The 14,672-nt window shown below is 41.1% G+C and overlaps 1 protein-coding gene and 1 non-coding gene across 8 annotated transcripts in view; one reads left to right on the forward strand and one right to left on the reverse strand.

The window, feature by feature from the left end:
* Positions 1-14,672, forward strand: part of Lin54 (lin-54 DREAM MuvB core complex component) — a 72,796-nt gene that overhangs the window by 26,604 nt on the left and 31,520 nt on the right. For all 7 annotated transcript variants that reach the window (XM_036201176.1, XM_036201181.1, XM_036201178.1 and 4 more), the window contains one exon: positions 8,298-8,440. In XM_036201176.1, the coding sequence (XP_036057069.1) occupies positions 8,298-8,440 (143 nt within the window). The remainder of the gene's footprint in view (positions 1-8,297; positions 8,441-14,672) is intronic.
* Positions 5,511-5,636, reverse strand: LOC118592640. The gene has a single exon (XR_004946105.1). It is a non-coding gene; the product is annotated as a small nucleolar RNA SNORA40 (small nucleolar RNA).

Consider the following 14,672-nt stretch of genomic DNA (forward strand, 5'->3'; position numbering starts at 1 on the left):
TCATTTTTATATTGCAACTAATACTGTTTCAAAATACGTTAAGATTGTTTTTAAATGGGGAGTTCTCATTGAAGATGGATTTACCTATGTATAGCTGGTTTCTCTAAAATACAAATTTGATCTTGTCATATCCATGCTTAAAATAGTCTTTGCTTTGTTCATTTCTTGGCTTTGACCTATTCAGATGCCGGTGTTGACATAGCTGTTAGGATATGGATAGCCTTTTCACTTCACCCCCAGAGCCCAGACCAGCTGAACTTGTGAGAAGAGATCTCAGCACTTGGCTCAGCAACAGCTCCCTTGCCTGGTGTGGCTTTCTTTGCGCCCTTGCACTGACTTGCTCATTTCACCTCTCGGCCACTCCTCTTGGAAGTCTCCTAGGGTTTAATGAGGCAACTGCATGTCATCGTTTTCATATGTGTCCCCTCAACTTTGATTATTTCTATCATGTATTTACCTTTCTGTTATAGTTTGTTTTTGAGGGTCTCACTATGTAGTCCTGGTTGGCCTGGAACTCACTCTGTAGACATGCTGGCCTCAATTCACCTCCCAAGTGCTGGAATTAAAGGCATGCACCAACACTGCCTGGAGATAGTAATTTTTTGTTTCTTTACCATTTAGTTCTTTAAGAATTACTTTATTTAAAAACTGTTTCCTGGGGCTGGAGAGATGGCTCAGAGGTTAAGAGCACTGACTGCTCAGAGGTCCTGAGTTCAATTCCCAGCAACCCCATGGTGGTTCACAACCATTTGTAATGAGATCTAGTACCCTCTTCTGGCCTGCAGTCATATATGCTGTATACATAATAAATAAAAATTTAAAAAACAAAACAAAAAACCAAAAAAACTGTTTCCCAGTAAGGGCCCAGTGAGATTATATAGCAGGTAAAGTGCTTGCTGCCGAGCCCAGCGACCTGAGATCAGCATTGCTGAAGAAAAGAGCCAATCCTAAAAGTTGTTCTCTGACCTCCAAATGTACACCATAGCACATACATGCATGCCTGTGTGTATATACACAATAAGGAAATGTAAAAAATTTCCCACATAAGTGACTAGCTCAGTGGCATTGAGTATATTCACATTATTGTGGAATGTACTGTCACCCTTTCTCATCTCCAGAACTTTTCAACTGTGAAAACTTTAAAGTCATTAAACAGCTATTCCTCATTCCTCCCTGTCTCCATCCCTGGCATCCACTGTCCTGTCTCATGTGATCTTAAGTATGTTATACCGCTGTCCAGGTAAAATCATACATAGAACATTGATCATGTGGTTTTGAGTATCTTATACCCCTGTCCAGGTAAAATCATAGAACATTGATCGTGTGATCTTGAGTATCCTATACCCCTGTCCAGGTAAAATCATAGAACATTGATCGTGTGATCTTGAGTATCCTATACCCCTGTCCAGGTAAAATCATAGAACATTGATCGTGTGATCTTGAGTATCTTGAGTATCCTATACCCCTGTCCAGGTAAAATCATAGAACATTGATCATGTGGTCTTGAGTATTCTATACCTTTATAACATTGATGGTTTTGTCCTTGACTTGCTTCACATGCTGTAATGTCTTTGAGTCCATCTGTGTTAGGGTATGCTTGAGTTTATTTCCTTTTTTTTTTTTTTTTTATGTGGAGCTGAGGATCGAACCCAGGGCCTTGTGCTTGCTAGGCAAGCACTCTACCACTGAGCTAAATCCCCAACCCCGAGTTTATTTCCTTTTAAAAGGCAGAACAGAGTATTGTGTGTGTGCACAAGATTGATGGTAGTTCTTTTATGTTTGTCATTTTGGCACTGAAGCTGTTGAGGTCAATGAGTGTTATTGACTGAGTATGTGTATCTTAAAGACAGTATAGTAATATGAAAAAGCTGTTGGAAGATTGGGCTTTCATTCGTGGCTCTTGAGTTGATTTTCTCTGTGATCTTGGATAGATGTGTCATTTGTTCATTTTGTGGGAGAGAGGTGTTCACACATAGTCTTCTTTAGCCGGGGTGGGGCTCAAAGTTTACTGTGTAGCTGAGGCTGACCTTGAGCTCCTGATTCTTCTGCCTCCTGTCTTCCAAGTGCTGAGATTGCAGGTGTGGGATACTACACCTAGTTTTGTTTGTCTTCTTTCTTTAAAATATGAATACCACCACCTCAGACGATCATTGAGATGGTTAAATGAGATTAGCGATCCCTGTTACAAGAGCTTCTAAGATGGTGGGTTACTTCATGGTAGCAATCTTCATTGTTGTGTGAAAACATCCACTAATGAATTGATCACTCTTAGAGTCTGGGCTGGGCTGGGCTGGGCATGGTGGCATGTGCCAGTATTCTCATTTGGAATGCTGAGACAGGAGGATTACTGTGGGTTTGAGATCAGTGGGTTCCAGGACAACCTGGGTTTCAGACAGACCCTGTCTCAAAAAACCAACCAAACAAAAAAGTCTTATAATTTAATTTCAAGGTAAAATTATATTACTTGCATACTTCCTTGAATTTGCAGAGTTTAAGATGAATAGGGTTAAGGGTTAGATTAGAAAATCATAAATGCCCTGAATATGGAAGCTCATATCTCTAATCCCCACATTTTGGAGGCTGAGACAGGATGGTTGCTGTGGATTCTAGGCCAGCCAGAACTCAACAGCATGATCCTGTCTCAAAGGAAAAGAACATGACAGCAGCTGGCATGATACCCAGTGGGCAAAGGCTCCTGCCACCAAGTCTTACCACATGGGTTTGATCTCTGAGCCCCACATGGTGGAAGGAGAGAGCTGACTCACCCAGGGTGTCTTCTGATTTGCACAAGCACATCATGGCCTGTGAATAACCAGACTAATACCATTAAGTGAATAAATGTTTCTTTAAAAAGAAGAAGAGAATCATAAATGCCACCTGGAGGAAATCCAGCAGATTCCTCAAAAAGAATAACTTGAGTTTTAAAGTATATCATGAAGCATTCAAATATTTGGCCAAAGTTATGCATCAAGCTGGATTTGCCCTTGTGCTGTATCACAGGTTTTCAGAGGGGATCTCTTTCCAACCACAGCATCAACAGCTCATTTGTGTTGTTCATCCTAGGAAGGCGGGACTTCTCCCCAAGAGAACATCAAGGCTCTATTGGCCAGTTATGTGGCAGTCCCACATGGCCAACTAGGCACCAGGATTTAAAGAGCCTGTGATCTCTTCTTGAGGCTTAAGAGCCAGAGAGTCATTCTTGGGTTTAAGTTTGATGTTCATAGCCCTTAGGAGCCAGCATGGGCACCCGGGAGCATCTGTACAAACCTGCATTTTTGCACTGGTGGAGAAAGATGAGGGCTCAGGTCATCCTTGGTTCTACTGTGTAAAATTCTAGGCCAGCCTGGGCTACCCAAGAGCCTGTCCTGGATTCAAACCATAAAGTAGAAACCCGAAATGCCCTTTGTAGCTAAGGGTCTTTCTTTTCAGGGTTAGTCTCCATTTAACGTCCATTCAGGAGTGGTACAGGAGTGGGAGGGATTGGATTCCCTCCTCCCCTAGCCTGCTCCACATGGGAGGCAGTAAGCAGGACCCACACCGTAACCATGTGCTGATCTTCGCCCTGAATCGCCTGTGAGACCAAGCTCCTGGAAGGCTTGTTTTGAGGGAGGTGTGCTTCCAGGGCCCTCAGAGAGATAGGAGAACACACATCTTCACACTCATATTGTGGCATGTACACATGTACAATAATAAATCTTATTTTAAAAACAAAATTGTACACTTCATTTGCATGTGTGGGTGTGTGTGCCCATGCATGTACACAAAACTGAGTACAAATCCTTGTGTACCTTAGAGTATGTGTGGAGGTCACAAGACAGCTTGAGACAGTCCCCTCTCTTCCACCATGTGGACTCAGGGACCATACTCAAATGCTCCTCCAGGCTCAGTGGCAGGCAGGCACCTTACCCACTGAGCCATCTCACCGGACATAATAAGCCTAAGAGAAAAAGGGAAGGAATCACAGATGGAAGCTAGTTGGGGTATCCAAAATCCAGATAGGGCTCCCGGAGACTTACTCCCAAAATGAAATCACCCCCTCAAGCATGTGAGGTCATCATACTCATAGCTTACATTAAATCTTATAAAGAGTAGCCAATTAATATACGGTTTATAGGCTGGGGCGTAACTTGGTGATAGAACACTTGTCTGAAGTGCTAGAGCCTAGATTTGTTCTATAGTAATCCACAGCTCTATCCCAGAAGGTGACATCTGTGAGCAGGAGGAGCATTGAGTGGCTACCTGTTCTGAATTCCTACTCTGGGACACAGGTAATAGCTGCTGAAGCAGTCTGACCGTGTGCCCATCTTGCCCAATCCCTAAGTTCAGGGTGCTTCAGCACCTCAACTGGCCTCCTGGGTAACTCTGTGCCCAGCTGCTGTCAGGGATTTCCACTCTCACTTCCCTGTCCCTTTTCCTGCACCTGAGCGCAAGGGGACGACCTCTGACCTCGACCTCCGGTTGGTGTAAAGGGGCCCAACAGCACTCTCAACAGCCTCATTTCCTAGGAGAGCACAGGCTTCCAGCAGGCCCAGCCCAGCACTGGAGTTGATGTCCTAAGGCAGGGACCTGTGAACGGCACAGTGGATTGCAGGAGAAAGAAAGCAAACTTTGGCTTCTGTTTTCATCCTTACCTACAGTTTGCTTTAGATTTTAAAATATTACTGTGTCGGCAGTGTGGGTGTGTAGAAATCAAGGACAACTTTCAGAATGTGATTTTCTGTTTTTTTCTTTCCAAAATAAAACGAGGATTGAACTCAGGTCATCAGGTTTGTGTGGGGAGTGCCTTTACCCACTGAGCCATCTTGCCAGCCCTCTGCAGCATAATTTTTGCCCTGTGTTAAATGGATTTCCCCCTAGTATTAGTTATCTTTAAGAATTGAGATTGTCTGTGAGTATGTTTTCTGAGGGGCTGGTGGTACAGTGCACACCACTCCAGTTTGGCTCCTCCACCCACACAGGATGCCCACACTCGCTGTACCTCCCGCACTTCTGCACCTAGGGGCAGTCACTTGTGTGCACAATGCATACTTAGACACACACAAGGCTGGAGATGTGGCCTAGTGGCAGGCAGCAAATCTGCCTACACACATACACACACACACACACACACACAGAGTTTTTTTTTTAATTTTTAGAGAAATTAGCTTGATGAGATTTAATTACACTTTTCAATCAGCTTAAGCATTAGATCTTGACCAATCTTACTTCATAAACCCTCTATCCCTTCCATCCATGTATTTTAAAGCAATTTCAGATACTAAATTCTTTCCTATAAATATTCCAGCCTTAATCTGTAACATAAGTATATTTATAAAGCCAACCATAACAATATCAATATTCATAAAAACCAGTGACCTTAATGGTAGGTTCTAAATATCATAAAATACCACTATCAATTTCAGTTTAATGAAATCACTTTGATGTTAATATTTTCAAATACTTAAAGAAATAGTGTTTATTATTGTTGGCTATGCTGTTTTCAATTTTTTAAGTTTTAAAAAGATTTGTACTACATTCTTTATCATGCATATCAAAACTCAGGCTGAACAATGGGTTCTGTATTGCAAAGAGTATTTATTTTTATACCCAGCTTTAAGTCTTTGGTTACAAGTTAAACAAAAACTCACACAAGCCAGGAAGTGATGGCACAAGCCTTTAATCCGAGCACTTAGGATGTAGACAGGTGGATCTGAGTTTGGAGCCAGCCTGGTCTGCAGAATGAGTTGTGGTACAGCCACAACTACACAGCTACGCAGAGAAACCCTGTCTGAAGAAAAAAACAAACACCAAAAACATCATACAAATGCTACAATATGTACAATTGTGAAAAAATAATAAAAAATAAAATCTTTTAAAAAATGAATGTTTCCTGAAAGACAATACCCATTTAATATGAAATATTAATACCTAAAGCAATGAGCATTTTTTCTGTTTTGTTCTGGAGCTGAGGACTGAACCCAGGGCCTTGCGCTTGCTAGGCAAGTGCTCTACCACTGAGCTAAATCCCCACCCTAGCAGTGAGCATTTTTACAAGACTGTATTGCTACAATAAGTTCGTAGTGATGATTATGGAGCTTTGGGCTTATTCCTCAGACATTCACTTTACAAAGCACACACAGGAACACATTTAAAAGTAACTCTAAATAGTGTTTAAAGTTTAAAAATCACATTGGTTGGTTAGTTGGTTAATTGATTGATTAATGGGTGGATGTATGGAGGTCAGAGGATAACTTGTGGGAATTGTTTCTCTCCTTCCCATGTGGGTCTCAGAAGTCAAACTCAGTGGTTTTTCCCACTGAGCCATTTCATAGGTCCTGAAATGTTTTTAAATTAATAAATTAAGATAAAATTTGATTCCCTTTTACAAACTCTTTCTACTTTGGTATTGTTCTGGGGAGAAGGTGAGAGGCTGCTGAGTGCTGATGGTCCCCTCTGTGTAGAGGAAACCGCCCTTGTTATCATCTCCCTTGCTGCCCTCGCTTGCCGAGGTTAGACCCAGTGGGCTAGGGGTTGCAGAGGTCACTCCATTACTATCTCCACTACTTATTACATACTTAGACCTTCCCTCTGTGGCAGAGCATTTGATCATCCCGCCCTCAGTGACCGCAGGCTCACCCATGTTGAGAGAGGATTCTTTTGTTTGTTTGTTTTTTGGGTTGGTTTGTTTTTGTTTTGTTTTTGTTTGTATTTTTATTTCTTCTTTTTTTTCTTTGAGAGAGGATTCTTCATAGAAGTTTTCTGTCAGAAGTTCTTATAGTACTGGGCTTAATGGCTTTTTTTTTCTTCCTGCTTCTGTTCATTTCATGTGGCCAGTTGGTTTTGATTCTTCACCCTGGCGCCTGAGTCAGTCAGGATAATCTTGGTTTTCCTGCCAAAATGCTCTCCAAATTGTTTCAAAGAAAAGTTTTTTTTAATTGTTCATACTTGAGAATTATCTGATTGTCCACTAGTAGTTCAGAAGACTTTCTCATGGTCACTGCCACATCAGACACAGTGGAGTGAGGCTCTGGACAGGCTTGTGTTAGGCAGTTCTGGCCCAGAGATGACATTCCCAGCTTATTCATAACTCAGTTGCCAGTGGTAGTCACATGACCCTAATTAACCTCAAGACTGGAAAGGGCATCAGGTCAGAGGTGCAGGTACAGTGTGCTCCAGATGGGAGAATCAGAATACATGGTGAGCAGCAACAATGATTATTCCATGTACTTCAGGAGTTTAGAGCTCCAGGGCTGACCTGGAGTCTGACCATAGGTAAAGGCAGGTGAGAGGAAAGAGGATCAGACCTTTGGAATTAGAGGTCTAGAATGGCTTTGTATTCTCTTCTCACCCAGGATACAACTTCCTGATATTTCACCTATTGAAATATGGCTTCCAGTTCCCTAAGTCATCCAGACACCTTGCATTTCCCCAGGGTTGTTTCAGAAGAGTTATTATCCAAGACAGCGAAGTGTGGGATCTGGCCAGGGCAGCTAGATGAAATTTTTCCTTCCCTTTTGCTGCTCTAAAATCAGTGTCCAGGTTTGTCTATTCAATTATAGCTTTTATTTTTACTTATGTGTATGTGTGTGTTGTCATATTTGTGTGGGTACCTTCAGAGGCCAGAAGAGGGAGGGCATCCGGTCTCATAGAGCTGAAGTTACAGGGAGTTGTGAACCACTTGTTGTGGGTATTGGGCTCTGACCCTGGTCCTCCGGAAGAGTTACTGTTAACAACTGAGCCATGTCTCTGGCCCCCAGTATCTTTTTTTTTTTAAAGTGTCTGTATGAGTTTTGTTTTTGTTTTTTGAGTCTGATGTATTCCTAGCTAGTTTATTTCTATGTAGCTGAGAATGACCTTGATCCTCAGGTCTCTGCCTCCCCAGTAGTGTCCCATCTTTCCTGGCTTATGAGGTTCTAGGGAGAGATCCATGGCTTCCTGCATGCTTGGCAAGCATTCTGCCAACCAAGCTCGTGCCAGCAGAACTGTGGATCTTAATTTTGCCCTGCATGATTTAAATTCAAATAGGAAGACAGCCATAGGACGACAGGTAAAGTACAGAAGCTGAAGCAGGCTCAGGGCAAAGGTCCTGAGTTGTCTGAAGCTCGCTCTCTGATGGATATAGCTTAACTGTGTTTCGGAGCGTATTCTTAGGTAATTCTTAGTCTCACTGTAGTTCATTAGGGTCTCACTAATGTTTCTAAAGTCATATATTGGTGGTATATGTGAAACTAAAGCCCCTGTATATATAGGTCATCATCATGTAAGTGTTTATAACTATTACTAAATCCATCAACTGATGGGCTGCCTCTCATTTGCAGGTAGGGTTCTTTCACAGTCTACCCCTGGAACTCCATCAAAGACCATAACAATATCCGAAAGTGGCGTTATTGGATCAACTTTAAATTCTACAACACAGACACCAAATAAGATAGCCATCTCACCTTTGAAGTCACCAAATAAGGTAAAAAAAATAAAATCAGTCACAAATGCCAGATACTGTGATTGCTGCCTTCTTTACAAGAAACTTCAAATACTTTAGTTTTCATATATTCCCAACCGGATATAGGAACTCAGTGAATACAGGATTAATTCAGCAATCAAATTGTTTTCTTTCTTTTCTTGCTTATTGTTTAAGACTTGGTCTACTCTGTAACCCTGGGTGACTGGCCTAGGACTCAACATCCCTTGCTTCTGTCTCCCAGGTGTACTGATCAAGGCGCCCCCCCCCCCCCCCTCTGAGCTATATCCTCAACCACAAGCAAGGAGTTTTTGCTAGTAAAGATTTTATCTTAAACACTTGGTGCCTGGTGTTGGCTGCGAATGCCCTTAATCCCAGCACTCAGGAGGCAGAGGCAGGTGAATCTCTGTAAGTTCGAGGCCAGCCTGGACTACAGAGTGAGTTCCAGGACAGGCTTCAAAGCTACACAGAGAAACCTTGTCTGGAAAAACCAAAAACCAAACCAAAACAAAAAACACTTGGTAACAGTAATCATTGGTGATTTTTAGGGCCACTTTGAATATAGATACTTTTTTAAAAAAAAATAAAGTATATGATGTGGTTAGTTATTCTTCAGCTAGTATTTAGCAAAATTACTCTTGGGTAGTAATAAACATATGTAGTAAGTTTGTAATGCTAGAGTAGCCATTTCTTTGTGGAGATATGAGTTTTTGCTAGATAATATTCAGTACTAGAAAATATTAGATGTTGCTAAGCATATTATCAGTATATTTGAAGCTTAACCACAGTTTATTCAAACTATTTGAAAGCTTTTCATGTTTTGTTTTCATTCTAAGGTAGCAAGTATCTAACTTACTTCTCTAAGACATACTGGTGTCATCGTACCAATGTAGAAGGCATACAAAGCAGGTCTATTTTACAAGTCTCTTGGGTGGAAAATGGTTTTTGTTTCTTTTCCCCCCTGTGAGATGCCACCCTATGATTCTGGAAATACCTTATCTTTTGTCCCTGACTTTTTCCTTGATTTACAGCTATTCATAAATTAAACAACATTGAATGTTTGCTTTATATGATATGTAAATACAGTATCTGATACAGCTTATTAAAGTAGGTATCCACATGCAATTATAGTTTTCTACAATAGAATGGAGTCAGCTTATTGTTTCATGCATAATAGTAAGCCCTGGGGCTAAAACATAAATAGGGGTTTTAACTTCAAGGAGTTCAGTAAGAACTTTAGATGGAAGCATGAAAAGTTGTCCACAGAATTTTAATGATTACAAGTAGACTGGTGTGTGTGTGTGTGTGTGTGTGTGTGTGTATTTATATTCATTTGTGACTAAGATTTATACAGAGAAGGCTATTCTTGTTTTATTTTGTCTTCAGTCTTTATAGCCTCGGCTGTTCTTGAACTCAACTGTGAGAGATATAAATTGGGGAAATACACTCACGATTACAGAACAGAGTGGACAGCTGAAGTTGTCCTCTGATCTGACCGGGAGCCAATCCACCTCACAGGCAGAAGTAGGGAGAAGGGGCATGTAACCCTTCTCCAGCTCCTTATTAGAGGTCATGTAATTGTGTAGTGGTGTTTGCTCCACCCATGACCTTGGGCTATACCTAATTCTGCAGATCTGAGTTAATGCCCAGCAAGAAAAAGAAATAAGGGATTAAGGTGAATGTGCAAACTTATCACAGTTGACTCAGTTACATTAATATGCACATATAAAATGTAAAGACCACGCCACAATTGAGCTGTTAGGATTAAGGATTAAGTTTAGCAAGGTGATTGGACATATGGCCAGTGTGTGCTGTTTCTTTCAGGACTAGAGATACAGCTTAGTTGATGCAGGTGCTTGCCTAGCATACATGAAGCCCTGGATTCGGTTTCCAGCAGCGAATAAAAGTGGACATGGCTGGGCGGTGGTGGCGCACGCCTTTAATCCCAGCACTCGGGAGGCAGAGGCAGGCAGATCTCTGTGAGTTCGAGGCCAGCCTGGGCTACCAAGTGAGTTCCAGGAAAAAGGCGCAAAGCTACACAGAGAAACTCTGTCTTGAAAAACCAAAAAAAAAAAAAAAAAAAAAAAAGTGGACATGATCACACACACCTGCAATCTCAGTGGAAGCTGGTGGCCCAGAAGTTGGAGGTCAAGCCAAGCCTCAGTTTGACACCAGCTTGGAATCATGTCTTAAAAAAAAAGTGTGTGTGTGTGTGTGTGTGTCTGGACCCCCCCCCCCACCATGTGCACATAACATATTTATAGTTTATATATATATATGTGTGTATATATATAACTTCTGTCTATTGTACTATATTAATTTGCATTAGGTGCCTACATATATAATATATATGTGTGTGTATATATATATATATATATATATATATATATATATATCACATATATAATTTAAAAAATTATTTTGGTGCTAGGAAGTGAACCAAAGTATCATACATTCTGAGCCCATGTTTTATCACTAAGCTGCATGCTCCTGCTTCATTTAACCAATGTTATATAGTTTGTATTGTGGAACTTTCACTTTTCTGGTTAAATATATGCATCAGTATTGTGGGGTTTGTGTTTGGTATGTTTGTTTTGGTGATTGTTGTAAATGTGGTCGCGTTCCTGATGCTGTTGTTGCAGACAGTTTGCTGCTCTTGGCCTATAGCAGTACTGGTGGGTTTTATCTGTTGATGGCCTGTTGTGAAACTGTTGAATTTCTTACTTAGTGTTAGTCAGGTTTTCAGGTTTCTGGTAGAGCCACCGGGGTTTTGCATGTGTAGGCGCATGTCATCTACTGACAGCGACCATCTGACTTCCTCTCTGTGTGCAGTGTTCCTCTCCTCCCGGACTGCTCTGTACAGCACTTGCAGCACTTCATTGAGTAAAAGGAGTGAAAGGGACTTTTCCCTTGGTTGAGGTGTTTAGAGAGACAGCTCTGCGTTCTTCCTCATCAGAACACTAGCTGTTGTATTTTTGGACATGGCCTTATGTGTTTAAGTATGTTCCTTCTGGTCCTTGAAAGCCCTATCCCAAAGGGTTACTAATTTTCATAAAATTCTTTTTTTTTTTTTTTTTTTTTTTGGTACCTGTTTAGATGATCACCAGGTTGGTTGCATTACATTTATTGATTGTTGCTGTTTCTATCTTACTTTTATAGTCCAGGCTGTCCTGTAGCTCTGTGTAGCCTAGATTGGCCTCCAACTCAGTCCTCTTCTCTACCTGGATGCTGTAGATAATACTTTTAAGGTGCTTTGTTGTTGATGTTGTAGTTACTGCTTCATGGTACCGGGGACCTAACTTAGGCAAACACTGTGTTAATAACCTAGACCCCTTGCTGAGTTTGGCTAGTAGTTTGTTGAGGATTTTTGCATCTGGATTTGTCAAAGGTGCTTGCCCATAGTTTTCTTTTTTGGTTGTATTCTTAGTGACTTTTGGTGTTGCAATAGTACTGACCACATAGAATATCTTTGGAAGAATTCTTTGATTTTTTTTTTTTTTTTTTGTACTAGTTTAAACAAATTTGGTATGTGCTGTAAATGTTTTAGTTGAATTCAGCAGGGAAGCTATCTGGCCCTGTCCTTATCTTTGAGAAGACCAAAGAAAGGATTTGGGAAACTGATTTAGTCTCCTTGCTTGTTACTGGTTTCTTCAGGTTGATTCTGTGTTTTTCTTAACAGTTGTTGTATAGTTGTTCATGGTCATTCCTAATGATGATTGTATTCCTGTGATGGCAGTTGTAATCTCTCCCTTTTCACTGTTGTTATTCTTTCTGAGATGGGATCTTATTGAGTACCCCGGCTGGCCACATGCTTATTCTAACAGCCACGTTAACCTGGAGTTAGCAGTCTTCTTGCCTTGGCCTCTCAAGTGCTGCGACATGCATCCCAAAGCTGAGTAAGGGTGCCTCCCCATACATCACACTTGTATATGTGAGTAAATCAGGAATTGCTTCTCTCCTTCTACCATATGGTCCTAGGAATTGAACTCAGGCCCTGAGGCTTGTGGTAAGCACCCTCACCCACTGAGCCCTCATTCACTTGCCTTCTGGACTTTCCTTTCAAGTCTCATTCTGTAGCTCAGGCTAGCCTGGAACTCTTTCCAAATATTGGAAGTACAGGTGTGAGGCACTGTGCCCAGAAGTGCTTTTTTTAATCCATTGAGACAGGGTCCCTCTGTTATGTAGCCCTGGCTGTCTTGCGGCTTGATATGTAGACCAGGCTGTCCTGGATTTACCTGCTTTCTGCCTCTGAGTGCTGGGATTAAAAGCATGTGCCACCACACCAGGGGTCTCCGTTTTCACCTCTGGCTAAGCACTTAGCAGATGTATTTTTAGAAGAACTATGACTGTTGTAGCTTTGGTTTCTCTTGCATTTTTATTTTTGCGTATTTACTTTTGCTGGGACCTTTGTTACTATTTTCTCCTAATTTACGGTCTGGTTTGTTCTGTTTCTAGTTCCTTAAAATGAAACATCGGTTGTGTTTTGATATCTTTCTGGTTTTTCCATTTTCAATTTTTTAAGAAATTTAAAACATTTCCTCTTGGTTTCCATAATCTGTTGGTTCTTTCAGAATAACTAGGATGATGTGGGGTGCACACTTGTAATCCCTGTACTTGAGAGGCTGAGGCAAAAGGATGGAGACTTCAAGGCCAGCCTGAGCTAAGTATAAGACCATCTCAAAAAAGAAAATAAAGAGATTTGCTTTTCATGTATTTATATGATTTTCAAAGTTTTATTATCATACCGATCTCTAGTCTTGTTGCATTGAGATTGAAAAGACATGAGGTGTGATTTCAGGATTCAAATTTTTCCATGACTATATGATGTGTCTTGGAAAATGCTGCACATGGTAATGAAAAAAAAAAGTGTAATTTATAAGGATTGGATGGAATGTTCTGTTGGTGTTTTTTAGGTCCATTTGGTCTAGGCTGCAGCTTAAGTGATATTTCTCCTGGTTTTCTGTCTGGATGACATTGCGGGCACTTGGGTGTTAGGGTCCTTACTGGGACTGTGTGGAGACTGTCCCTTCCTGCTCCGACACTATATTTGTGTATAGCTACAATTGTTCCTTTTTCCTGATTGCCTCATTATCCTTCTGACAGTTTGGTTGTCAGACAGTGGTCTTCCTGATTGCTCCTTACTGTTTGTGAATTGAAATCTGTTTCACATCATACAAATATAGCCACTCCTACCTCTTGGCTTGTTTGCTTGGAATACTCGAGTCTGTTCTGCCTCTTTGTGTTCTTTTGTGTTAGATCATTTCTTCTTCTTCTTTTTTTTTTTTTAAGATTTATTTATTTATTACATATACAGAAGAGGGCACCAGATCTCTTTACAGACAGTTGTGAGCCACCATGTGGGTGCTGGGAATTGAACTCAGGACCTCTGGAAGAGCAGTCGGTGCTATTAACCTCTGAGCCATTTCTCCAGCCCTTAAAATATTCACTTTTTTTTTTTAAATGGAGCTGAGGATCGAACCCAGGGCCTTGCGCTTGCTAGGCAAGCACTCTACCACTGAGCTAAATCCCCAACCCTGTTCTTTCGTGTTAGAGGTGAAGTCACTTTCTTACAACAACGTGTGGTTGGGCCTTGCTTTTTCACCCAGTTAGTTGGTGTGTCTTTAATAGGAGAATTTCACATTTCAGGTTAGTACATGCAGATAATGTGTTTTCTCTTTCTCTCTCTCTCTTTCTTTCTTTGGTTTTTTAAGACAGGATTTCTCTGTGCATCTCTGGCTGTCCTGGATCTTGCTCTGTAGACCAGACTGGCCTCAAACTCACAGAGATCCACCTGCCTCTGCCTCCCACGTGCTGGGAATAAAGGCGTGCGCCACCATTGCCTGGCATTTTGTTGTTTTATTATTCTTTCTCTTTCTTGTACACTCTTCCTTTATGGTTAAGTAATTTACTGTAGTAATGTGTTTTGATTCCAGATTATTTTGGTCTCTATTGAAGAGTATTTCTTTATTGTTACCATTACGCTTACAGTAAAACTTGTTTTGATTATAACAAACTATTTTGAAATTATTTCAACTTAAACTTATCAAAAGACATAGAAAGAAATACAGAGAGTATATATGCTATTACACATTGTGTCTGGCATGGTGGTGCATGTCTTTAACCCCTGTGTACTAGAGGCAGAGCAGGTGGAGCTCTGTGAGTATGAGGCCAGCCTGGTCTACAGAATGAGTTTAAGGCCAGCCAGAGAGGCTCCATAGAGAAACCTTGTCTCTAA

The sequence above is a fragment of the Onychomys torridus genome, chromosome 10, assembly GCF_903995425.1.
Source record: "Onychomys torridus chromosome 10, mOncTor1.1, whole genome shotgun sequence".
Classification (NCBI taxonomy): domain Eukaryota; kingdom Metazoa; phylum Chordata; class Mammalia; order Rodentia; family Cricetidae; genus Onychomys; species Onychomys torridus.